We start from the raw sequence: 26,723 nt of genomic DNA, 5'->3' as shown, positions 1-26,723 counted from the left end.
GAGAAATGGCTTGACCACTACAAGAATTCAAGGAACAGTAAAATTAGAATTTGTTTGCATATTTTATTTCTGTGCATTCTGAAGCTGTCTGTGTAAAAAGTACCGGGATGGAAAAATTTGTGAACCTGTATCAAAAACTTAAGAAGAATATTGGGGTGGCTTATGAGCTCAACAAAGAAAAGACTGGTGACCCTCTATTGGGTAGCATGAGACTTGAAGGAGAACTCTTTTAAATTTATTTTTAGAATTTTAAAAAATATTTACTATTATGTTTTAGAATTATCTTCTGAGACCAAGATTTTAATGAGTCTTTATTATTATTATTGCCAACCTACTTTGGAGAACAGTGTTATAATTACTAGCAGTGTTGCAGTGCCACTTTAATCACATCCTTGCCAGCATTAGATATTAACTCTTCAAAGTAAATCTTTTTTCTTATTTAGTATAATGGTAGAAGAGTAGATATGTCATTTTGTTTGCTAAATTTGCATTTCTTTAGTTACTAGTGTCTTGGTTTTTTCTTTTTTGTTCCTATCTTCTGCTGATTTAGTGTTTTCTTACTAATTTGTATGAGATCTTTGTTTAAAAAAAAGCCTTTCTTTTTTTGCTTCAAGTAATTTTTCCAAGTTTATTCACTTTTTAAAATTTTGGAGGTTTTCCGATAGCCATGAATTTTAAATGTTTAGTTAAATTTATTACTTTTTTCTTTGTAATTTCTTAAATTGCTTTTATGATTATGAAGTATTTCTCCAGAAGTATAAAATTTTTAGTAATCAGTTTTAAAATTCTCTTCATGGTTATTGACTTTGGTATGTAGTGTGAGGCAAGAATCTAAGCTAAATGTTATTCTCAAATTGTTATTTTTTAATAATATATTCCACATTTTAAAATTCATAATCTATAAAAAAGAGTTTACAGTAAAAAGCTTCCCACATCTGTTTTTTAGCTTCCTAGTTCTTCCTTTCCACAGGTATATAGTATTGTCAATCTTTGGTTTACTTTTCCAGAGATATCTTATGTATACACAAATATAAACATTTTTCTTCTTTTTTATATATAAATAGCAAGCATACTGTTCTGTTCCATGCTTTTTCATCTGACAGTATGTTTCAGAGATCTTTGCAAAATGGTAGATAAAGAGCTTCCTGCTTCTCTCTCTTGCTCTTTTTTTTTAATAATTTAAATTAAACTTTATTTTGAGATCATTGTAGATTTGCATGCAGTTATTAGAAACAATTCAGAGAAATCCCTGTGCAACCTTTATCCAGTTTTCCCCAATGGTAGTATTTTGTAAACCTATGGAACAATATCACAATCAGTTTATTGACATTGCTACAGTAAAGATAAAGAACAGTTCTGTCACCATGGGATCCTTTGTGTTGCGCTTCTGTAGACACCCCCACTTCTCTCTCATCCCCACTATCTCCTTAACTTCTGGCAACCTGTTCAGCTATTAAATTTGTCATTCCAAGAAAGTGATGTAGATGGCGTTTTATAAACAGGTGTGTAAATGGAATCATACATTCAGAATTGGCTTCTTTTCACTCAACATAGTTCCCTAGAGAATTGTATGTTTTATTTCTTTTTATTGCTGAATAGTATTCTATAGTATGGATGCACCAGTTTTGTTTATCCATTACCCTTTGAAAGACATCTGAGTTTTCAATTTTTGGCTATTGTGAATAAAGCTGCTGTGAATATTTGTATACAGGCATGTCCAAGAGTACCCTCTTTATTTTTAATGAAAATATTAGATAACATAATATTTCATTGTTTGGATGTACCATTAAGTGATACTGGGCTCACATTGGTAGGCATTTCGGTTATTCCTTTTTATTTGCTATGTCAAACTGTGTGGTAATACCTAACTTATAAATGGGCCATTTTGCACATTTATCTGCAAGTTAAATTCCTAGAAATAGAATTGTTGGTCAGAAGGAATGATTATTCTTTTGACAGGTATTGCCTGATTGTCCTCCGCAGGGATTATAGCAATTTCTGTTCTTAGCAGCAGTAGATGAGAGAGCCTTTTTCATCTCACTAGCATGGTACCAATTTTTTTCACTTTTGACATTCTTCATAGATTTAATGAGCATATATGAGTGAGATTGAGTATCTCTTTACGTATTTGAATCATTTATACTTTTTCTGTGAACCATCTTTTCATATCATTGGACTTTTTAAAAATTGAGTTATTAGCCTTTTTCATATTGATTTATGGAAACTCATTAAAGAAAACCCTTTGTAATATAGGTTGCAAATATTTTTTCCTTGTATGTCATTTGTCTTTGATTTTGTATATGGTGGCTTTTGCTATCTACTAGTTTTTTATTTTTACTTAGATGAACATATCAATCTTTTCTTTTATGGCTTCTGGCTTTCGTGCCATTTAAAGACACTCTCTCCTACTCCAGGTTTATAAAAATTTTCCCATGGTATTTTATAGTAGATTTCTTAAAAATGTTTTAAATTTAAATCTTTTGATTCATCTATAATTTATTTTGGTGAGGTACAGGTCTGACTTTTTTTTTTTTTCTGAGATGGTTATACTGAGTCATCCAACATCATTTATTGAATAATCCAACTTTTCTCATTTTCTTTTTGAAATGTCACTTTGATCAGATACATGTGTGTTGGGGCTATTTCTAATCTTCTGTTTCATTGATATATATGTGTCTGTTCCTGTGCTGATACCGTGCTGTCTTAATTTTTTGTAGATTTATAAGTGTGCTAATTTTTGATAGGATTGTTTTCATTTATAATGTTTCCTTTGGGTACTGTTCTGTCTCATGAGTCTGTCTATTTTTATATTTGTTATTAATGCTTTCATATATTATGTTTTTATTAAAATTTCATGGAAATTTGGGTGATGTAATAGATCATATATATATATGCACACTAATTAACCTAATCATGTCTAGTATATATTTGTTTATTCCAATTTTATTATTGTAACTAATGCTACAAAGGTTTTCTTATTTATAAAACTTACTGTGTTTAGGATTATTTCCTTAATATAATGGCACAGAAATGAAATTATTGGGTATGAACATATTTAAAACTCTTAATATTAATGCTATGTTGCTTCTCAAACAGATATCAATTTAGACTGCCACCACCAGATTTATAAATTGTTATATTGCACACTTATTTTTATTACCTTTTTAGGTTTCTTGTGATTGTTCGTTACCGAAAGAAGAATGTAGAAGTGTCCAAAATCAGGTACTTGAAGAGGAGCCAACCACAGTCTCTGAATATTTCTTTAGTGATATCTTTATTGAAGTGGATGAAACAAAATAAGGTCTTTTTTCTTTCCTTTGTTAAGTCCAGGATTTCCAGAGTAAATTATATTAACAAAACAGTATTAAGAAAAAAGCATCACTGTCTATTTTTTTTTAGGTTGATTTCAGTTATTTAATGAGCTTGGTTTGAAGCTTTTATAATCAGTGGATAACATTACTGAGGTTCCTTTCATTCTGGTTGATTCATCATTTTGGAGATACAAGCAGTTAAGATTGCTTTCTCAGACAGAAATAGCAACTCTTGTTTACATTTTGACTCTTCCTGTACTGAACACACATGGACATTTTGGAATGTTGTGCGTGGATAAGTGTCTTTATAAATCACAGTGCCAATACATTTGGAGGTGGATTGTATTTAACATTTAGTGACCTACTTTTGTGAGGGTTTTTTTCTATTTGTTTGGATTTTGTTTTTGATGGTTAAGGCCTTTTCAGTTGCCTTTTAAGTATATGAAAGCAAATTGTGAAACTCCACTTTAGTATAGTAAAAGTTAAAAACTTTTCTATTATCAGCTGTTTGACTGAAAAATATGTATTTTTCTATTTCATGTTGATGTAACATTAGTCCTAATTGAAGAACTAGTATTTAAACTTATTATTTATAAAGATAAAACATCAAAAAGCTATTTATTTTTAAATTTTTTATTTAAAAGAATATTCAGTTTTAATTATTTCATCCCTCAGATTATAGGTAAAGAAGGCATTCACAAATTTGTCTCCTTTCCTTCTTTAATTTTAAAGATATTTAAATTGATATAACTGAAAGCGTTTGGATAGTGTATATGTTTTGAATACTTTTTCTCATAGTTTAGTGTATTGACTTTGTACTGTGAAATGTTTTTTTTCTTATTTTTTGGATAATCTCAGGATTTATTTGTATGGGAAAAAACCCCTTAACTTCATTTATGAGACAAATTTCCATACAAAACTCTATCTCCTTTACACAGACATATACTCATACATACACATTCCTTTTTTAAAATACAAATTTCTTGATAGCTTTTCCCCCTATTAAATTCTACTTGAGGAACACTTAGGCCTTTAAGCACAGAATATAATTGTGATGTTAAAAATAGAAAATAAGATAATAAGACCTTATTAAGTCAGTTATCATCAATATGAATTTAAGGGTTGTTTTTGATATTGTGATTTATTTATGTAATTCTGTTACCCACCCAAGCAAATCTTTGGTGGTTCAAATGAAACTTCTCACAGAGATTTATTCTTGTATTTGAAAAGCATCCTGGGTTGATAATATAGTAGATTGGGAGTCAGAAACATTTTCCACAAAATATTTTCAAGTTTGTGAGACAGATGGCCTGTGGCAGTAAATACTCTTATTTGCCATTTCGGTTGAAAACAGCCACAGGCAATACCTAAATGATAGGCATGGCTGGATTAAGCTTTTAGTTTGACCCCGACATTAGACAGTAATTTTTTTACCTTAAGGTGCTGATGTCTTTATCCAATGAGATATTTGTCATTGAAGTTATAAGTTATGCCTAACAATTAAAACTGTGTTAATTATATTATGAAAGGATCAGTGTTTCAGTTGGAGAAATATTTTAATTGTGTTTCTGTAAGGGAAAAAAATGGTGGCCAGTTTTCAAGTTCATTAGTAAAATAGGATATGGATCAGGAAGAAGTACAACAGTAATCCTAATTTATTACAACAATTGATATTAGAGCACTTCTTCATTTCCTTATATAAACTGAAATTTAGTTTAATTTTTTTGTCATAAGGGGGATCCATAAATCTGAGCAGAAATTCTCAATAGGTATTTATTTATTTCATGTGATTAACATATCACAAAAATCATGGTAGTAAATCATAAATCACATTGCTATTTTAATGCTGTTTTTATAAAATTTTAAAGATCGCATATTCTAAAAGCTTTCTTTCATTTGATTAATGTTAATTTGAGTGTTAGGTTGCCACAATTAAACTATTATTTTATTCCTGTATAATATTTTTTAACTTCGTTAATGTCTGTCTCTTGTTCATCTACAGTGAATTAATTTTACGAAAGATGTAACTTCTTATTGTATAAAGAATAATTTTATCTTTGGGCATTCATTGTATTAGTGAATCAAGTCAGCCAGCTAAATGACCCTACTGTTATATCCTTAAAACTAATCTTGGGAAAAGAAAAACGTAATCAGTGTATTTACCTTACAAGGTGGAAAGATTTTTTCACATCTGTATTTAATCTAATTCATGTCATGATGATGTTGAGAAGAATTTGTATTATATAAATCTTAAACGGAGCTATGATCAAAGGTCTTTGTATTCTCTTGACTTTTCCTCCTAAATGCTTATATCTTAGCAAATGATCAACATGATGGTTTAAAAGCCTAATTATTAGTAAATGATTGAGGCACAGATAAAAATATGAATATCCACTGTTTACCACCATGTTATTTGAAATAGAAGTGACCATGTATACTATCTTGCTTGAAGAAGTCTGTGACAAAAAAGCAGTATCTGTCATTTGCAAATTTTCTTGTTCTAAAGAAAGCAGTTATGTTCTGTAGATATAAATTATGTAAATAAAAGTTATTTTATACTATTTTTGTGTGTCTTCAATGTTATTTAAGCAAAACTAGTAATTTTTCAACTACAGCTTATACTTACTTTCTTCCTTCCATAAAAACATATAAGAGTCATCCCTTGGAATCTTTCAGAACCACCTGCGGGTACTAAAATTTGAAGATGCTCAAGTCTCTATAGAAAATCACATAGTATTTGCATATAACGTATGTACATCTTATATACTTTAAAATGTTTCTAGATTACTTATAATCCTTAATGCATAGTAAATGCCATGTAAATAGTCATTACACTGTATTGCTTAGGGAGTAATGACAAGAAAAATTGTACATGTTCATTACAAATGCAACCATTTTAGGCCTAACTACGTAGTACACATCAGCAACAACATAATTATTTTTTTTCAAATATATTGCATTCATGGTTGCTTGAATCTGAGGTTGGCTGAATCTGCAGAGATGGAATCTGTGGATACTAAGGGCTAAGTGTATAACTGGGAGAATTAATCCTTTTTCTATATGCATGCTGTGAAGGATATGTTTTTGAATAAAGAATAAACTTTCCCCCACATTTGGCACATTTGAAGAGTTGCTTACTTTTTTATTTATTCCTTATAGAATGAATTTTTAGATATAAGAATGCAGCCGCTTTTGCTTTCTTCCCACTTTGTTTTTTTCTGTAGAGGAAATGGGAAACTTTAGTCCTAGATAACGTAAACCTAGACTTCTTAAGTGGATATTGGCAAAATCTCAGTCAAAAAATTTAGCTGAGAAAAATACTTCTGGAAACTTTCCTAAAGGGTAGTCTAGTCATTTCTCCAGATAGACTAAAATTTTGTCTTGGATTTTGTCAGATCATTAGAAAGCTATGAATATGGGTTACATTGTTTTGTCTGCTCATGTTTAGGAACATTGTTAAAATAGTCTAAAAGCCTAAAGAAATTGTTTATTTTGCTATAGTTGTACATTTTATTTTGCCATCCAGTATCCTACTTAGAGGAATCTATAGTAGATATTTCTGTTTTGCCTCAGTGCCAGGAATAATTGGACTTCTGTTCAACTGGTCTGATTTTTTTTATATGGGCTGTGTGACTCCTTGAGTTTTCTTTTGCAATGCAAAGCTAAATATGGGGCCAACCTGTATAAAGGTAAAATACTTCATATGACACGTTTCGTGTACTAAACTCACTCTGACTTTATTATTTTAGCTTCATTCCCCTTGCCCAGATATTTAAAAACCTTTCACTTTAAAACAACTAGCTACCATTTATTATGCTATTATGCTATGTAAATAGTTGTTACACTGTATTGACATTTTTTTTTGCAGAAATAGAAAAACCCTAAAATTAATATGGAATCTCAAAGCACACTGAGTAGCCAAAAACAAAACGAAATAAAACAAAAAACTCAAAAAAGAAGAACTAAGTTGGAAGACACACTGATTTTAAAACTTACTACACAACTACAGTAATCAAAACTGGTACTGGTAAAGACAGACATGGACTGATGGAATAGACTAGAGAGCCCAGAAATAAACTGTTGCATATACTATGGTCAAATGGTTTTTGACAAGGGTGCCAAGACTATTCAATGGGGAAAGGGCAGTCTTTTCAACAATTATGTTAAGGGAATTGGCTGTCCACATATAAAACAATAAAGTTGAACCCCTTATAAAATATACAAAAATTAACTCAAAATGGATCAAAGACAAATGGACTAGATAAGGTTCATTTTTTCCCCCTCATCGTCCAGTGAGTGAGGAAGCCTAGATTCGTTAGAGGCAAAGTTGTTTAAGTACATTGTAATCGTATCTCTAAGTTGTAATTTACCACTATTAGAATTTTTATTTTTGCTTATGCTCTTCCCGCTTTATAAAAGAAGACATTTGTTCATTGTATCCCCAGCGCCAGAGGAGCACCTGACACAGGAGATATTAAAGAAATATTTGCTTAATGAATAAATATGTTTGTCCTCTTAAATAGTTTCATTTCTTAGGGCAGCTTAATTAATATCTGTTCAATTTCCAGCTCTCATATAAGCATAAGCTTTTCAAAGTCCTAGAATACCCTTTTTATTAGCAGGAGAAGAAGACAGCACAATAGAAAATGAACTGAGACCGATTCCAAAGAAATTGAATTGCAGTTCATCAAACCAGAGCGCCGGGAAACGGGACGGCCACGAAAGTGTCGCTCAGCCTCTGGACTCACAGTGCTCTTGGGGTCGCGACGAGACAGGACCTCGCGGGATTAAGCCCTGTTCCTTATTGGCTGAATTGGAAAGGCGTGGTGTGTAGCGCCGACCAATCACGGGCGACGTGCGGAGGCACGTGCCGGGATTGGCCTGGGTGTCCGGGATGTTTCGGGCATTGGGTTGGGGCGGAAAAAAGCCTGTTGAGCTCTAACCCCAAGCGGGGAAGCGGGAGGTAAAAGCACGGGTTCTGGCTCGGCGCAGGCAGCTCTCTCGCTCTTCTCCTTTGTTCTGTGCCTGCTGCCATGTGGGCCACCCGGAGGTTAGCCCTGTGGCGGTGCGCCCGCGCTGTTGTCCCTGGGCCGCGCGCCTATCACGGGGACTCGGTGGCCACGCTGGGCACACAGCCGGACTCGGGCTCAGCCATCTACAAGGTATGCCGGGTGAGCAGCCCAAGCCTGCAGCCCCTGGGCCGAGTCTGTTATTCCCCTATTATGTCTCCGCTAGTGCCGGACCCACGGGACTAGGCGCTGGCTGGACTAAGAAGTAGGAGGAGAGTTGGCACACTTGAACAGCTGTTGTTCTTTTCTCTGGATCCGCAGCCATGATTCTGGGACGCACTAAGCGGTCGTGAAGTTCGAAAAACAAGTTTTTCAAATTAAATTGATTTTAGTTCACTTTTAGCATCGGCGCTAAACTTTGAAATTAGTGGGTCTCAAAACCGGGCTTAGCAATGTCACCCTGGGAGTTCGTTGAATATCCTGCTGCTTTAAACCCCACCCTGAATCTTTTGGGTCCGTGGGGTGGGGTCCTGGTGTTTACATGTTTAATGAAGTATTGGGAGCATGGTTGCATCCAGTTTTGGGAACCACTAGCCTAAGAGAGCTAATCTTAAACCTTAAAAGTAGTGCTTATCAGACTTTAAATATTCGTTTATATTAATAGAAAATACGTGTTCCCCTATAGCTTTGAATGGCTTTGCTTGGCACTGAGAGCTATTACAATGCCAAAGAAGCTACTTGCAACTTGTGAAATATCAGCTGGAAAATTTCAGTCTGTCCCATGATTGCCAAGCTTTTACTGATTACATTTAAATGTAAGACATTTTAAAGACAAGAGAAGACATTTTAAAGAATTCCTGCCTTTGGCAAAACAAAATTGAAAGAAAATCAGCAGGCTGAGACAAACAATATCCAATGAGAGGCTTCCAAAAGTCTTTGGATTTCCTGTGGTTAGGAGAGAATGTTTAATTCAGAAACATTAAGTGGTTACTTTGGTCTAGGCACTATTTTAGGTATCTGGACAGATGTATGGGAATGGAATTATAATTCTGTGGGGGAAGGTGAACAAGAAAGGAGATAACTATAGTGCATTATGGTAAGTGGTGTCTAAAGCTTGAAAAGGTGGTTGTGGAAAACCATATAGGAAATAATGAGTGCATTGGATCTTGATGGTTGGATAAGAGCTGACCAGGTTCAGTAGAGGATGAGAGGCAAGACTGTACAAACTAAGGGTGCTACAAGAACATAGATACCAAGTTGTGAAAGTGTATAGTGGGTGTGAGGACTTGGAAATCATGGCTAGGGTGTGGAATTCATGGAGTAGATGGAATTGTGTGGCCAAATAAAGGAGCTTTGAGTGCAGTAGCCACATGTAGATTTTATTTTTTCAGTGTAATTTGTCAGTATTTCTGCATTGGGTAGAATCTCAGGATAGTGATAGATGGAACAGAAAAAATAAGACGTCATTCTAACCCTTTAAACTTAAGGAATATATGGCTTATATTCCTTACGATACAAAAACAAATAGATATCAATTAAGTTCAGTAGATGTTTAAAGAAGAAAGTTGTTAAAATGAGTAAAAGGGGCAGAAAATGGTATTGGAGATGAGATGGAACACACAAATTTGGATAGATGGACAGAGAGGAGTGGTGGTAGTAAAGAACTTGAGCAAAGAGAGGGGCAGAAATTAATCTTTTCCATACAATGGAATGGCGATCGCATCGGTGGGGGATGGCCTAGTGTGGACCCACATGGGTTGGCACATGATGTTCTCCTTAACTCTTATTTTGGTACAAAAAATAATTGCTTTCTAATATTGCTCTCTTTGTTTCTGTTTTAGGAAAACTATGAACAGATGAAAGCACTAGTAAATCAACTCTATGAACGAGCACAGAATATAAAACTAGGTAAACACTCATTTATTCTCCAGTTTATGCTTTTGTTAACCTAAAAATAAAAGGCCAAAGTAAGAGGCAGCAAGCATTTGAGATCCAAAAGAATAGCAATTCTGGAAGCACTGATTCAGGCCAAAACCCAAATAGTGTTCCACTTAGGAGGTGAAGATGAGGGATATTTATCAGAAAGTTAAAGGGAATAATTACATGAATAGAAGGCATTTCTCTGGGTGTTCATAAGCTAAGGAAGGAATTTCTATAGATGCCGATAAGCTAACATAGAGATGATAATTCTAAAGAACATCTAATTTTCAGTACAGTAGTCATGTCTGCTTTCCTATCAACTTTGCAAATAGTCACTTAGCAAACAATGCTGCTTTAGGCCCGGTCCAAAGGTAATTTTGCCCAGTTTTAACATTCTAAAAGTTTGAGGAGTTATATGTGCAGGGCAGTTTGTCTGAAATTGTACCTCTGACTCCTTTTTGAAGTGGCTCCATTTATGTTGTTTTTCACACTTTTAATTAAAATATCCCTTTATAAATTACTGGTTTTAGGAAAAACTAAGCTTTTAACTCTTCAAGACTGCATTTGTTGGTATGCAGCTATTTTATTTTTTCCTATTACTTGACCAGATTTTCTACTATTTGGGAAAAAGTAGAAATTCAAGTTCATCAATTTTTAAACTATTGCTTCTTAAGGTTTATTTCATCAACAGCATTACACTGAAATTTTTGTTTCACTTGAGGCAATTAAAATGTTTTCAGTTCATTAGTCTTAGTCATACTATATACTAAATTTTTTAATAATTATGCATTTTCTGCTGTTATATAATTTGGAAATAATTTATGGGTTTATTGCTAATTAAATAAATGAGATTTCCTAAAAACTGTACATTGTCATTATTTTCTTTTGTCTTTTTTTCTCATTTATTTATTTTTATTTATTTATTTTTTAAATTCCAGTTCATTTTTTCATACTATATATATATAATTTTTTTTAACATTTTATTTTTTTATTTTCCCCCACCCCGCTATTTTCTCTTTTTAAATTGTGTACATACCAGGCACTCCTTTGCTTTGGAAGAAATTGCATATAGGGAGGAACGTAAAATATTAACATATAAACAAATACCACATTGTATGCTGTTGTACTGTTATTGCTCTATATGGCATTTTGAAGGCTATGTGACTTGAAACTAAAGGCCATTTCCAAAATATATTTCAAATACCTAACTTGAAAGGAGCTATATGAATTTTATAGCCTTTATTTAAAAAGAATTCTTCCTAATATCCTCATAGATAAAATCCATTTTATCTGTAAACCTGTGGTTTAAGAGTATTATTGCATTCTTAGGTATGAACTTATCACATTCAAAGGACATTCTCAGTAGAAGTCATTAGAGAAATCGTTTAGATAAGTCTTGATGGGTTTTTCTTTAGTTTAAATAAAAAGTATTCCTTATATTATTTTTTTTCCTCTGAGGACTTTAAGAATGGAGGCAAGGTAATTGATTAATGGCAGATGAACAGAGGCCATCTAAAGTTGTCTATTCATTTGTTTAGTGTATTAGAGAAGAAATAAGCTCAGTATTTTGGTCCTTTGTAGAATTTTGAGAGTGGTGGGCTGGACTAGTTTATTATTCTAATAATTAAATATCCTTGGTCTAATCATTTAATCCCTCTAAAAAAATTTTAGTACCTCATGCATAACCTGGAGAATGAGTCTGTGAATTACAGGCACTATTCACTTCAAACACGTATTTCTGTCTTCTTTTGACTTAACAGATTAATCAAAATTAATTGACAAGACCAGAAAATAGAGCTGTTTGGAATAACTTGGTTTCTGTCTTTTTTACTTAGAGTAATTTAGTGTCAAATCAGTTAAATCCTCTAAAAGTTACCATGACATGAACAAACAGATAGGAAACTCAGTGTGGGACCAGTTAAAGCAAAGACCTCATTCAGATGGCAATAATTGCTCCCATTCTATCTATGGGGGTATTGGGGAGAATTTAATTTATTTTATTTTATTTTATTTTTTATATTTTATTTTATTTTATTTTATTTATTTAGGTGAGGCAACCTTTGGTTGTCTTCACAGATTACAAGGACCTTGTCAGCTTACAATCCCTTATTTTTTTGTTTTTTATGCCTGTTGCACCTGGTCTTCCTAGGTGGTCTTCTATCTAAGTACTAACCAGACCTGGCTTAGCTTCTGAGATCAGACGGGATTAGGCTTATTCAGGGTGTTATGGCCTTAGACAAGGGTAGACGTTTTTAAAAATAATATAAAATACCTTCCAGGATAGGTACTCATAATGTATTAAGAATATTATTTTGAAAGTGGATGTAGTATTTGGTCTCTGGTTTCAAGTCATAAAAATCCGAACCAAACTTGTTTAATACAGAAGGCAGCATTTAGTGGTTCTTGTAACCATATATTGGAAAGGCAGTGTTGACTGGACCCAGGGGGTCCCGCATTCCAGGACACACTGTTTCTGCCACCATCTCGGGATGTGTACATGTAGGTGTGGACCTCATGCTCTTCAGGCTTCTGCATGAGGTAGGGACTAGGTTGCTGACAACGTTAGCGATTACATCCGTATAGTTTACGACCCGAAAGAAAGAGCAAGCTATCCTTTCATCTCCAATTCGGAAAATTCTAATTGTTTCACTTGTGTTCCATGTTCGCTTCTTGGCCCAGTCACTATGTTCACAGGTTGTGGTACTTAACTATGCCAGCCTGGACCCAGGCTCATCCAGGGCTTTAGGATGCCGTGACTGGCAGCTCTTGGAACTTCCTGGTAGTGGCAGTACCATGTTCAGGAAAAGCAAGCAGTCAGAAGCAATGAATGTCAATTATACTGGCCCCAGCCAACCTTAATTTACCTTCTCTAGCTAGATAAATAGGAGAGTTATTTACAGAAATAGGGTTAGTGGACATTTGTCATTCTTTTTGACCAGACAGCTCTTGAACACCTATTCTAATGTGGAGAAATGATGTTAAAAAGTGACATGAGTTTTGGTTGTGATTTTGGGGCGGGGCAAGATAACCTGCTGGTAGGCTTCTCTGAAAGATAATTGGAATCATACTCTTGAAGCCATTTTGGACATTCAGAGAAGTGGGTTTGAATAAGAGGAGGTAAAGAGTCTTCTAGCACTGAACACTTGCTAAGGATGGGGTGAAGAGGGGTAGGGGTTGATGAATCCAGGTCTGAGTAGAGCTCTTTGGGGAGGGAAGAGGGAGAGAAAGGGGAGAGGAGAAACTCAGACTTCTTCACAGTTTTGCTTAGAATTGGTCCTGTTATGCCATGAAAATGGATGTTACACCAACAGGTATAATTTAAAAGTAACATATATTTACAGAAGTTTTGGAAATTAGAGAAAAATATAAAGAAGAAAAAAAATTACCCGTAAACAATTCCTCTATACATATATTTTTTGATGTAATTCTGGTCAGTCTCATAATAATGTTAACAACAAAATGTGTGTATTTGTGTTTGTTTGTTTGTTTGTTTGGTGGGTTTGTGCACTTTGCTCTAGATAGTCTATGATTTTGCTATGCGAATGCTCATTGGCTAGCCTAGCAGTTATTGTGTTGATCAAGAGTTGAGAATATTATTCATTTTCCTATTTTTTACCTCCTCATGCCATTGTAGAATTTGGACATTCTGACATTTAAATTAATAAAATTTCTTAAATTTCAGACAAGAGGAAGGGACAGTGTTTCAAGTTGCTTCACAAGTTAACCCCTGAGATTTTCATTTGAGAGAACTTGTGATAAATAAGTTGACAAAAATTAGTGGACTTTTTGCTCTCCTTTTTGTTTTGTCCTTTCTTACTGCCTCATTTCTGCCTTTGTTTCAGGTTGTTTTCTCAGGGCACTGTCTTTAATCTCCCCTTTTGTTCCTGTTGGAGCATGTAAGATTGCTCCAGGAGTGGCTTAGTCATTTCTGTAGGTGGAAAAGGATTACCCCTGCTGTGTTATTTATAATAGCCAGAACTAAGTGCTTTGATTAACACAAGTTAATTGAAGGGCTGTGTTTTGATAGATTCAGAATTGCTTAGTTTTTATAAAGCTGGGTGATAACTGTTGATAGACACAAAGAAAATTACAATAATTTTATAATTTTGGTGGTTTTGGTGGTTGAAACAGAGGTTTTTTAAGGACCTAAAGATAAGCGGTTTTGGTGGTTGAAACAGGGGTCTTTTAAGGACCTAAAGATAAGGCTTGTGTAGTTTTTGAAAACATTTTAAAGTGGAAGTTAAATTTTAGGCATGTAGTTCCAACAATGCAGGTAGAACAGCTTAAGTGACTATAGTTAGACACTTGTGCTGTGCATGCTGACACAGATAGCTGTGTGGTGACTGTCCCCTGGTGACAGCGACTGAAAGATGCTATAAACTGTAAAATGATTCCTGGTTTCAGGGATCTTAAAAAGTGAACAAAATGTATGTCTTAGAAATGATGCAGTATGATAAATAAAGATGCAATATGGTAAATGAGATAGAAAGAAACAGGCTTATCTGGCTCTGGGTATGTGGGAATGGAGATAATTAACACAAAATCTTTAAGAATAATTCTTGGAAAACTAAGATGCTTTATCTTCCTCTCTTTTTGTTGGTGGTCACATATCTTAGGCCAGTTTCAATGCCAGAGGAGCTTAATTCTGTCATCTGAGAATCTGCATCAGGATAGCCCTCTTTCTGATTTTTCTTAATAAAACCAGAACTCACTAGCTGTTCCAAACTGCAAATTCAAACTCTAGGCAGAATTAAGAAAGATGATGTCTAAGTACTTAAAAAATTTTATCACTTCTTTGTCATCCCACCCTCTCTTGCCACCCCTTCCCCTGCTAGCCCCTTAGTGGGTACTTATGTTACCTGACTCTCCAAAGACCCTTACCAAGACCTGGTCTTCCTTGTAGCATTTTAGGTTCATTTTTCTTTTACCGTTTATTTTTAAACAGATTTGGTAAGGTATTAATTTACATAAAATGAACCATATCATTTAAAGAGTACACTTTCAGTTTTGACATATGTATATACCCATGAAACTATCACCGCAATCACCGTAATGAACGTTTCGCTCCCAGAAGTTTCCTCTGCCCCTTTGTAACCCCTCTGACCTCCCTCACTCCCTCTTTTACCCCTAAACCCACCTCAGTAGGGAATTCTAACTTCCCTGTGGTTGGGAGAAAAGAGATTTGGTTTAATTACACTACTTTGCAACTAAATCTTTCCCTCTCAGAATTATTTTCATTTAAATATAAGATTAGAAGTGTGATGCTATTTTCTTGTAAACTTAAGGCAGATTTAATCTTAAAAATATACCGTCCACCACTTAAGAAAAAAAAAATTCCCTTAGATACAGGAAAGAGTCCTGGTTCGAAAAATAAGGCTATATACTTGGAAGCTTGTTTGAAATAGATATGAACTTATTTTCTCACCTAAAAAAACAAAGAAATAGTTTTCTTAAACAGTTGAACATTTTATTAGACAGAGTATGTTAAGATGAAATTCTTTGGAAGCAGTAAAAATAAGCGTATTAAGGTACAATTTGATTCTTCTGATCTGTTAGCTTGGTTTCCTGTGAGTGGGTTATACATATTTCCAAGACCCAGAGCCCAGCAGCCTTCAGGCTGAGTGAGGTTTGGTGTGCCTCTTACCTCAAGGAGCCTCACTGGATTACCACAGTGGACTCTTAAATTATTGTAATTTTCTTTGTCTGGAACAACATCAGGAAACACCAAAGACCAACCTCTGAGTCAAGATACTAACAAAAGGAGACTTTTGATTGCTGTGTGAGCTGTTTAATTGTCTACTATTTGGAGACGGCCTAAAAAATTATGGGTTACTAATGGCACCTTTACGTTAGTTTTGCTGTGCTTTAATCATGGAAGTCATTTCTAAAATAATGCTCTTTCTCATTAGATCCAGAGAGCATTTTGATTGTTGACACCTTGGAGGTGGAGAAATGAGTGAGGGATGGGGGAAGGGATTAAGAGGTACAAATTGGTGGTTACAAAATAGTCATGGAGAGGTATAACATGGGAATATAGTCAGCTGTATCGTAATGACAATGCATGGTGGCAGATTGGTACTGGATTTATCAGGGTGATTGCTTTGTAAGTTATGTAAATGTCTAATCACTGTGTTGTACACCCAAAAGTAATATAGTATTGTTTGTCAACTGTAACTGAAAAATATATATATAAATTAAAAATAAAAGAAAATACAATAGTTCTTTTTACCTGGTACAATTTTTTAAATTTCATTTTACACAGTGCTTGATATTTGTAGTAGGTATTTAATAAATGTGGTGAAGATGAGGCAGTGTTTGCAATGCATTAGTTGCAGAGAAAATACTGTGTTATTTCTTTAAATACTGATGAATTCAGAAAATGTATGATATGCTGTGAAATCAGGGGTAGATTGATACCAGTTTAATTATTTACTTCAGAAAATTGTCAGCTTATAAATTGAGCGATCTGAAAAATTAGCTATTTCTCACGATATATTGAACTTTTAAAAGCTCTATATTTTGGATCGTCACATGGTTTTTTGGCATTAAGTTAAATGGATACCTTATATCATGTTAACCTAATCTGATTTTGTTTTCTTCATAGGAGGTAGCAAGAAAGCACGAGAACGCCACATATCAAGAGGAAAACTATTAGCCAGAGAAAGAGTCGATGTCCTTATAGACCCAGGGTTAGTATATACCCAAGTGCTAACTCAGTGTTCTCTATTCCATGGCACTTTCTTAGCTAGTTTTTTGTTTGTTTGTTTTTAGACAGTTTTGTAAATCAGTGATTTTAACTTCTGGTTCTTATGGTAAGATTCAACACCAAATGTTTATCGAGAGGCTACTATATGTCATGCACTGTTCTAGGGGCTAGTGATAACATCAGTCAGCAAAATAGACAAAGATCCTTTTCCAACTGGAGTTTACATTGTAGCAGGAGGAGATTGAAAATAAATGATAAATGTTGTAAATTATATAGTATGTTAGAAGCTGGGAAATGGGAAGAAGAAAAGGTAGACTAGAGTAAGGGAGCAGAAGATGAGGGTCAAGTTGCAGTTTAAAATAAGGTGGTTAGGGTAGGCCTTGTTGAGAAGGTGATATATTTAGAGAAAGTCCTATAAATATGTGGGGAAAAAGTGTTTCAGGCAGAGGAAATGGCAAGTGCAAGGGCCCTGAGGTGGGAATGTGCTGGATATGCTGATAGGCTCAGGGAGCCAGGAGACCAATGTGGTTGGGGTAGAGGGTATGAAGGAGAGAGTAGTAGGAAATGGGATCAAATTCCACAAGATCTTGTAGGCCAGTATAAGAGTTTTGGCTCTTACTGTGAGAGAAATGGGGAACTTTTGTGGGGTTTTGAACAGGAGACTACTCGATCTAACTGACTTATGTTTGAAAAGAGTTATTCTGGCTTATGTGTTGTGAGTAGACTGCGGGCAGCAAGGGTGGGAGCACCGAGACCAGTTGGAGGGCTATCGCAGTGATTCAAGAGAGACATGATGGTGACTTGGACTACACTACTAGTAGTGGAGGTGAAGAGAATGTCAGGTTCTGGATGTGTTGTCAAGACAGAGCTAAGCCAACAGGATTTCCTGAAGGATTGGATTTGGGGGGCGAGGGAGGTAGAGAGAAGGAAATGAAGATTCCAAAAGTATTTTTTATGACATCCACACACACACCCAACCGAGAAACAAACACTGCTAACACCTACCATATATCCTTCTAGACGGTTTATATTTGTATGTGTAAGTAAGAGTTAGAATAATACAGTGGTCCCAGATTGCTTATTATAATCCAGCTCTGTCACTTACTAGCTGTGTGACCTTAGACAAATGACTTAATAATCTCTGTGTTTTAATTTCCTCATCAGTCAATAGGGATCATAATAGGATCCACCGCAGAAGGTAGTTTTTAGGAGTAAATGAGTTAGGTTTCCAAAAGTCCAAGAAGAGAGCCTGGCACATGGTAAGTTTTAGGTGCTATTCTTTTTCTATATTAATAAACATGTTTGTACAAGACCTTTTAAAATAAGTACCTAGTTTTCTATTGAATGTCTATACCTTATAAATCCTGAAAGTATTCACACTAGATTTTGTTTTAGGTATTCTTTTTATAGATTTTATATACAACATGCATATTTGAAACACTGGCTCATTAAAGAAAAAAAATCTTTTCTTTTTCCATGTGTAATTATTTAAAAAAATATATATATATATTTTTAAATGACATTAATTCAAGAAACATCCTTTTTTCCCTTCAGGTCTCCGTTTCTGGAATTATCCCAGTTTGCAGGTTACCAGTTGTATGACAATGAGGAGGTCCCTGCAGGTGGCATTATTACAGGCATTGGGAGAGTATCAGGGTGAGTAATCTCCTTACATTCCACATTGTGGGTCAGGGAAAAGATTGACAAGGCACAGGCATCCAGCACTCACTGCTTTGCTTGTTAGCATGCAAGTTTTATGCTATTGATATTATTTAGGACTGAGGCTTCCTATGCAGACATGTATTAGATTCATCTGTGGAGCTTTAGAGACAAAAATTGAAGGGAAAAAACCCTTGCAAAGATCTCGGGGTTTTGATTTAGACCTTCAGGTGTGGGCTTTGCTTGTGTCATTTTCCAAGCTTCGCAGGTGATCTCTTCACATCTAGAGTGAAAACCACTGTCTTAGAGGAGTAGCTCTTCATGTGTGGTCTCCAAGTAGCATCAGCATCACCTGAGAACTTGTTAGAAATGTAGATTATCAGGTCTTCCCAAGAGGTACTACATACAGTTCTGGGGGTGGGGCCTTGAAATAAGTGTTCACAAATGCTAACATTTAAGAACCACTGTGGACTTAAGGAATCTAGATTGCTAGATGTTAAATGTATTTGTATATATTTATGTATGATCTCATGTTTTCTGTGAAGTTACCATGTCAGGCACTGTGGTAAACACTTTCTACTGATTAGTTGTCTTAATCCTCACCACTGCCCTGTGAGAATAGGTGTTATTGTTATAACCATTCTGCAACTAAGGAAACCTGTTTCGCTGACCCAAGATCAAGCCACTGGCAAAGCTCAGCTTGGACCTCAGTCAGTTGAACTCTGAGCCAGATACAGTTGCATTTGATTCAGATGCTGTTTTATGGTGTTTCTCTACCATCTCCCTGAGCTCTGTGCCTTCAGGAAGTCAGCTATCACCATTCATATTGTTGCAGAGCTGGCTGCAGGCATTCCTGGTTTCTCTTGTTTAAGTTTAGCAGCCGCAGTGGTAGAATTACTTCTAAGGGGATAGACCTGAGGCCCGAGCCCATTGCTGCGTCACAGCATAGACTCTTGAGTAGAAAGGCCTGGTTCTGTGCCCACCTTTGAAGGTGTGCTTTAGGGTTAGTCCCACTTGAACCATGTGGATTAAAAATAGAGAAGAGCCAGTTTCTGAAAGAAAGTTTAGTTCTGTTTGCCAACATAAGAAATACTGGGTAGGCAAACAGAGATACAGTACATTGTTTTGTGGACTGATTTTATTTCTCATTCTGTAACATGTTTGTGACCTTTTAATAGATGAGTAAAAGTGGCTGTGTCTCTTTTCCAAGGTCATATATCTAGCAAGTGGCAGAGCCAGAATTTCAGCCTGGCTTTGTCTGACTCCACAGCCTGGCCTCTGTCCATTACCAGAGTTTCTTAAGCTTTTCCTGTGCAGTTCAACCAGGGCAGGGAAGTGTGAACACACTCTGGAGGTATCGGGTTATGGCCCAGCCATCTGCTTGGAGCCTAAAATCCCTTTGAAGTCTAGTTTGTTTAATGTTAAAGTCGTTAAACATTTTCATTCCACTTGTGGAAAAAGACTTTATGTTACCTGTCCACGTAAGAAATTCCCAAACCTGAAGAGAGTTTTTGTAAGAGTTGAGCCAAACTGAGGATACATGCTGGAGAGCAAGATATCAAATGCTCTGCAGAATAATAATTTTGCAGCAGCTTTTATGCATTTGAAATTAAGGAGCTAAGGAAGATTACATGGAGATGGGAGAAAACAAGGTGAGGATTGGGTTACAGGATAGTTGACAAGATTATGTGCGCTCTTGAGGGTGGTTTCACTTATTTCAAAGGTGTGTTAACCTAGATGCATAGAAACTGTGGACAGGGCTTGCTTAAGGCAAAGATAATCCTTTTACTAAAAAAGTTATATGCCTGGGGTGTGACTACCCACCATGACCTGGCCAGTTAGAAATTTATGATCAGATCACCCTGTGAGGTTACTGTCCCTTAAACTCCTTTTTTTTTTTTCATCCACAGACCTAGTGAATAAAATTGATGCTCAAAGGAGAGGAGCCCTGTTATGTTGTGGTGAGCACTGCTGGCCACATACCCTAGAATGATAAGCACAGCACTACCTGAGGCTGTGTGCTCATGTCCTGTTCTCTACTTTATTTTCAGTAGGGATTCAATGAGTTACTTTTTAGAATTCTAGAGAATGTAAAGTGAGAAAACAGAAAAATCATAAATATAAAGAAAATTAACTTTTGTAAAGAACACACTATTGTTCTCTCAAGTTTCAAATGAACCTCTGATCTTCAGATTTCTTGGCAGTGTTGAGCAGTTTCCCTAACCGACTTTCTGCATTCACCACCCTGCTCTTTGTGTGTTACTTGTGGGCTGAGGTACCCAACAAATTGATTTTGGTGAGATAGGGCACCACGATGACTCATTATAGTATTTGTTTTCAATATACTATTTTAAAGTTTGCATCTGTTGTTACATTAAGCAAGATAAATGTTGTATTTTAAAATTCTTTTTGTTTTGTAGAAAAGCATATGGCAATAATGTTGAACTTCTGAAAACATGAAAAATAAATACTCTTGATGGGTCAGCTTTCATTTTTGCAAATTATTTTCCATAAAGGAAACTTGAAGGTTTATTAAGAGGGATTTTCTCACCCTTGAGACTTGGATTTTAAAATTGTTATTATTATTATCTTGTTGGAACCCTTTCATTCAAATAGTTATTATGAAATGTGGCTTAAGTTACTAATTTTTAACTGCTAATATAGGATTGATGACTTTAAAAATCAAGTACAAGTTTGTAATCTTGTTAAAAGTGATCATTTTATATTAAATAAATATGTGAACTATGATTAAAGCTTGCTTTTATATCATATGAATGTCTACTAATGACTATTACTGGTGATATGTACTAGAAGTTGAAGGTAGCATTAGAATGTCTTGGAATGCGAAATAATTGGCCTTTAACTTTAAAGAAATCTCTCATATTCTCTTCTCATGAATTTTCTGCCTTTCAGAATAGAATGCATGATTATTGCCAATGATGCAACTGTCAAAGGAGGCACCTACTACCCAGTGACTGTGAAAAAACATTTACGAGCACAAGAAATTGCATTGCAGAACAGGCTCCCCTGCATCTACTTGGGCAAGTTACAGGAGTTGTAAAATAAACTATTTTTAGCTGGTAAAATATAAGACTGTTTAAACAGCAGTCTCCAACCTTTTTGGCACCAGGGACCAGTGCTCCTATGAGAATCTAATGCCTGATGATTTGGGGTGGAGCTGAGGCTGTGATGCTAGTGCTGGGGAGCGGCTGCAAATATAGATGAAGCTTCACTTGCTCACCACTGCTCACCTCCTGCTCTGTGGCCTGGTTCCTAACAGGCCACAGAACAGTACCAGTCCACAGTCCAGGGGTTGGGGACCCCTGGTTAGGAAGGCTATATACATAACATTATCAATTTGTAGTTGTAATTGTTAGTTTCTCCCATAATTACAAAAGAAGTGCATGTTTTTTGCTGGAAACTTGGAGAAAAGGTAAACTAGAACTATCTATAATAACATCACCGAGAAATAGAACTCCTGACAGTATTTTGGTGTATGCCAATTTTTTCTCTACAAATGTGTGTTTTTTTTCCTTCTATATGTTCTGTTTTTCTATTAACCACAGTGGGTTCAAACTGTGAAAAACTAGTAGCTAATATTAGTTTATAGATCTATTGAGTGCCAGGTACTATGTTAAATGCTTGAGTATGTATATAATTTGAGCAGATATAATTTGAATAAATTTAATTTTAATTAAAAAATTTTTTTCAATTATAATTGACATATAATATTATGTTAGTTTCAGGTATAAAACAGTCATTAGACATATACTTTATGAATGATAACCCAAATAAGTCTCGTAAGAAAATTTAATTTTCAATGAAAGCAAATTTATATTTAAAATTAAAATACATTTAAATCTAAGGATATTTCAAAAAGAACATAAAAGCAAGGCAGTAAAAAATTGTTGCTTCCTGAATACTGGTTTAGTTTGATAAAATGCCAACATATATTGCATATATTGTTCATTTATGTGGATATTTGAACAGGTACTGATATAGAGATTTTTTTTTCTATGAAAGTGAATTTACCTGGTGACTTACGGTATAAGCTGCTTTGCACATATAGCATACAGCAAATAAGGACCTATTGCTAGCAGGTGCTGTGCAAACACTGTAGGGAATGCAGCGAAGAGTATTATGTTGTTCCTGTCTTGACTGGAGACAAGATATAATATATCATAAGACAAAAAAAGACTTATGGTTGGTTGTAGGCAAGAGCGATAGGTATACGACTAGCTACCTTATTGTAGCATTAATATGTGCGCTTACAGTATGTGCTGAACTAAGTACTTTACACACATTTCATGTCATCCCAATAACAACTCTATGAGATAGCTTCTGTTGTTATCTTCATTTCAGAGGTGAGGGAACGGAAGCATAGAATGACTAGGAAACACACCTGTAATTACACAGCTCTGTAGTAATCACACTCTGTTTTGAACTCAGCTGACATTCTAATTCACGACTCTAATCTGCAGTAATACGTGATAAATTGTCACATGAATTCTGTAGAGGGTATTTTCACATGAATTCTGTAGAGGGTATTTGCATTGGCTTAAAAGAGGGAAAGATACTTTTTTTTTTAGCTGAACTGGTTAACATTTACGGTGTTTTGGGGGCTTTAGCAGGTCCTCAAAGGAGAGAATGTCCTACACATGTCAAGTAAATTTTTGTATAGGGGTAGGAAAGCCTATTGGATTTGAGGAAAATAGTGAATCCTTTTGGCTGTATTGGGGGATTGGAGAAAGATGCTGCAGAATAGATTAAAAAGATAGGGCAAATTTTTTTGTGAATGTGATTAAGAACTGATGCTGTCATTGATAGAAGCCTTCCTGTGTGTAGCATATTTCGTTCATAGAGATGTACTTATTTCTGTCATTTCTCTTGTTTTCAGTTGATTCAGGAGGGGCAAACTTACATCGACAAGAAGATGTATTTTCAGATCGAGACCACTTTGGCCGAATATTCTATTATCAGGCAATTATGTCTTCTAAAAATATTGCACAGGTAATTTCTCATTTAATGAGATGTTTTGCCTTTTGTGCTAAATGACTTTGATAATTAGGTACTCTGAGTGACTTAAAACAAAAGTTAATTGAGAATTGAGGTTTTTTCCCACAGAAAGTAATTTAAGGTTGTCTCCAGTCAGATTCTTTTGTTAATTATAGGAATACACTTATATCTAAACATGTACATGTAAATGATACACTTAACTTTAAAGCAGTAGTTACCTTTGAGGTGGGAGAGAGGAGAAAGGAGTCAGGTAAGAGGTATGGAGAGACATCAGTTATATCTGAAATATTTTATTCCTTAAAAAAAATTTGAAGTGAATTTGGCCAAATGTCAAGATTTAGTAAGAGTTGGTATTAGATGGAAGGATATTTATTTTTTTTATTCTCTAATCTTTTTTGCATGTTTGAAATACTTTTATTATTGGATTTTTAAAGTTTTTAGTATTTTTATTAATATTCTAATTAGTCTTCACTTGCGATTATTATATCTATTTTTTATTTTCTATCAATAGAATATGTTATTATTATGTATTTTACTGTTCTGTAGCGACCTCGCCTATCTCTATGCTTTATTTATCTTAATAAGAACTTCAACTTTGCTCAGTTTTGCATCGATGGCTCTTCCATTAGCTGATGTGAAATTCTTATTGTGATCTCTTGTTTTATAGGGGAAATTAGCCCATTTAATCTGGTATTATAATTTATATAGCTGTACTGACCTTGCATTAGCTTCCTAGGGCTTCCGTAACAAATTATCACAAACTGGGTGGTTTAAAATAATAGAAATATTCTCTCAAATTCTGGAGGCTAGAAGTCTGAAATCAAGGGGGTAGCAGGGCTGTGCTCCCTCAGACTGCTCTAAGGAAAATTCTGTTCCTTGCTTCTTCCAGCTTCTGGTGGCTCTAGGCGCTCCCTTACCTTGTGGTTAGGACTCCAGTCTCTCCTTCGGTCTTCACATAGCCTTCTCCTCAGTGTGTCTGTGTCTTCTCTTCTCTCTCTCATAAGGACACTTGTCATTGGAATTAGGCCCCACCCAGATAATCCAGAATGATCTTCTCTCAAGATCCTTGACTACATCTGAGACTTTTTCCAAATAAAGTCACATTCCTAGGTTCTGGGGATTTGGGTGTGGACATTTCTTTTGGGGGGCCACTATTCAACCTGCCGTAAACTTCTGTCACCTTGCAATCTCATTCTTTGCTCTTTTTGTTCATGTAGCTTTTGTGGAAACTGTATAAAACATTAACTAACACTTTTTTTTTTTTTTTTTTTAAATTTTATGGAGGATCTACTATAAGTCAGGCTCTATGCTGGTGAATAAAACCAGGTATGGTTTCTGCTCCTGTGGAACATAGAGGTTGAAGTGCTTTAAAAACCAGGTCTTCTTAAAATTAAAAGTGTCCATATATTTTTGAATAAGCAGTACCTGCCTGTGATAAAAAAATCTAAAATGTCTAAAGGGCATTTGACTGAATGTACTTTCCTTTTGCCTATTTTATTTTTGTTTCCTAAACATGTTCACATCAGTATTTCTTTAACTGAGCCAGTTCTCTTAGCATTTATTTTTTCTGTTTCACTCCAGTAGGAAGTTTATGGTTGAGATTTACCTTTCAATATTTTTACGAACCTCTTGGAATTAAAAAAAAATTAATTGTTATTGCATACTAGTCTCTATAGTGTCTGTTCAGTACATGATCTTTTCAGTATATGAACTCTAAACCTGTATCTGCACTGAAGCTATTACTACATGCTTCACTAAAAAAGTCAGGCTATGTGTGAGCCATGTTTAGTTGCAGCTCCTCAAGCCTTTCACTTTTTTTTTTGTTTGCTTCTGCCTATTATTTGTCCTTTTTGGAGATGTACTTAAAATTATTCTCAGGTGTCCCTCCCTTTCCTCTTTCCTTACCTTTTTCCCTCTTTCCCACCTTGGCTTAGCTCATTATTTTTGAAATTTATTTTTTTCGCTTTAGATCTTGTTAATTGTTTTGAGGGGCTTAGTTAGGACAGGCACTGTATATCATTATTTTTAAAATGCATTTCAACCTGTTCATAAAGATAGATAGGGCCTGGGGGAGACAAGTTACTCTGTTTGACTGCTTTGAGGCTCTCAAAAACAGACTTTTTGTTTTCTGTATACATTTCAGCCTATCCAGTTAACACAGATAAGCATGAATATTCTAGAATCAGCAGTGTGATCAGTCACTATAGTTGATAATGTTCTTTATTCTGGACAGCTATATAATTGACATGTGTATTTTGTGGCTTTTATTTTTTAATGGTTCCTCAAGTACAGTAAGAAAAAAATGTGATACAGCCAGTATTTGCTTTCCACAATTACTTTGAATGGAAAAAGATGTAAAATTAGAGATTTGAAAAACATTATCATGTTTTTAATGGCTTTTCCATCAAGCACCTGAAACTTTTCTCCCCTCCAAGTTGTAATACATTTAACATCATATGCCTTTGAACTGCTGGTAGTCTTCTGCCATCTTTCAATGGAAGGATGGAGGTCTAGAGGTCACACAGCTTTTCAGAATTAGATATAAAACCTCTTGACTTCCTTTCAGAGACTCTTTCCATAGGGCAGGCTGCTGACTGACCTACAATTTGTAATTTGTTTTGGGTGCGTGAGAACCAGTCTCTGTTTGTTCAGGCAAGACATGGAGGATAATGAAATTTTGTCTAAAGATTTTTAAAGGCTATTATCTCACTTTTGTAGCATCTCATTTCCTTTTGTTCAAAAATTTTGCTTGTGCTTTCTGTGGTAGTGGTGACAACTATTGTTCCTCTCAGGTACACATTATCCTTAGCCTTCTTGCTGTTGTCTTACTCTTGATTCAAGTTTTTGAATCGCCGTGGCCTTCCTCACCCTACGAGAGAGATCTCTTGGTTTGTCTGTGTCACAGAGCAGACCCACGTCCCTTGTGACTGGGTGGATTGTAGCCTCTCAGTACGGTTCTTGGGAGTTCTCTCTTGTCCTGATGCAGATGGAGGTCACTATGATACCTCTCCTTGCGCAGTGCCTCCCATGCACCTTCAAGTGTGGTCAGATCAGTTTATGGTCAAGCATCTTGTATCCTTTTAGTAGAGAAAGCAGCAGGAT

General features: G+C 35.2%; 2 protein-coding genes across 7 annotated transcripts in view; both read left to right on the top strand.

Annotated features, from left to right (window-relative positions):
• The window catches only part of BDP1 (B double prime 1, subunit of RNA polymerase III transcription initiation factor IIIB), a 75,696-nt gene extending 69,824 nt beyond the window's left edge, over positions 1-5,872 (top strand). For all 5 annotated transcript variants that reach the window (XM_023538123.1, XM_023538121.1, XM_023538120.1 and 2 more), the window contains exon 39: positions 3,169-5,872. In XM_023538123.1, the coding sequence (XP_023393891.1) occupies positions 3,169-3,300 (132 nt within the window). In that variant the 3' untranslated portion in view covers positions 3,301-5,872. The remainder of the gene's footprint in view (positions 1-3,168) is intronic.
• A 2,305-nt stretch (positions 5,873-8,177) lies between these two features.
• MCCC2 (methylcrotonoyl-CoA carboxylase 2) overlaps positions 8,178-26,723 on the top strand; it is a 49,321-nt gene continuing 30,775 nt past the window's right edge. The window contains exons 1-6 of one of the 2 annotated variants that reach the window (XM_011372735.2): positions 8,178-8,473; positions 10,162-10,228; positions 16,845-16,929; positions 18,501-18,602; positions 21,519-21,646; positions 23,503-23,615. In XM_011372735.2, coding sequence (XP_011371037.1) covers positions 8,345-8,473; positions 10,162-10,228; positions 16,845-16,929; positions 18,501-18,602; positions 21,519-21,646; positions 23,503-23,615 — 624 coding nt within the window. In that variant the 5' untranslated portion in view covers positions 8,178-8,344. The remainder of the gene's footprint in view (positions 8,474-10,161; positions 10,229-16,844; positions 16,930-18,500; positions 18,603-21,518; positions 21,647-23,502; positions 23,616-26,723) is intronic. The other variant, XR_896627.2, reaches the window with a different exon arrangement.

Source organism: Pteropus vampyrus, unplaced genomic scaffold, assembly GCF_000151845.1.
Source record: "Pteropus vampyrus isolate Shadow unplaced genomic scaffold, Pvam_2.0 Scaffold213, whole genome shotgun sequence".
In the NCBI taxonomy this organism is placed as follows: Eukaryota; Metazoa; Chordata; class Mammalia; order Chiroptera; family Pteropodidae; genus Pteropus; species Pteropus vampyrus.
This window is presented reverse-complemented; position numbering and strand designations above follow the sequence as displayed.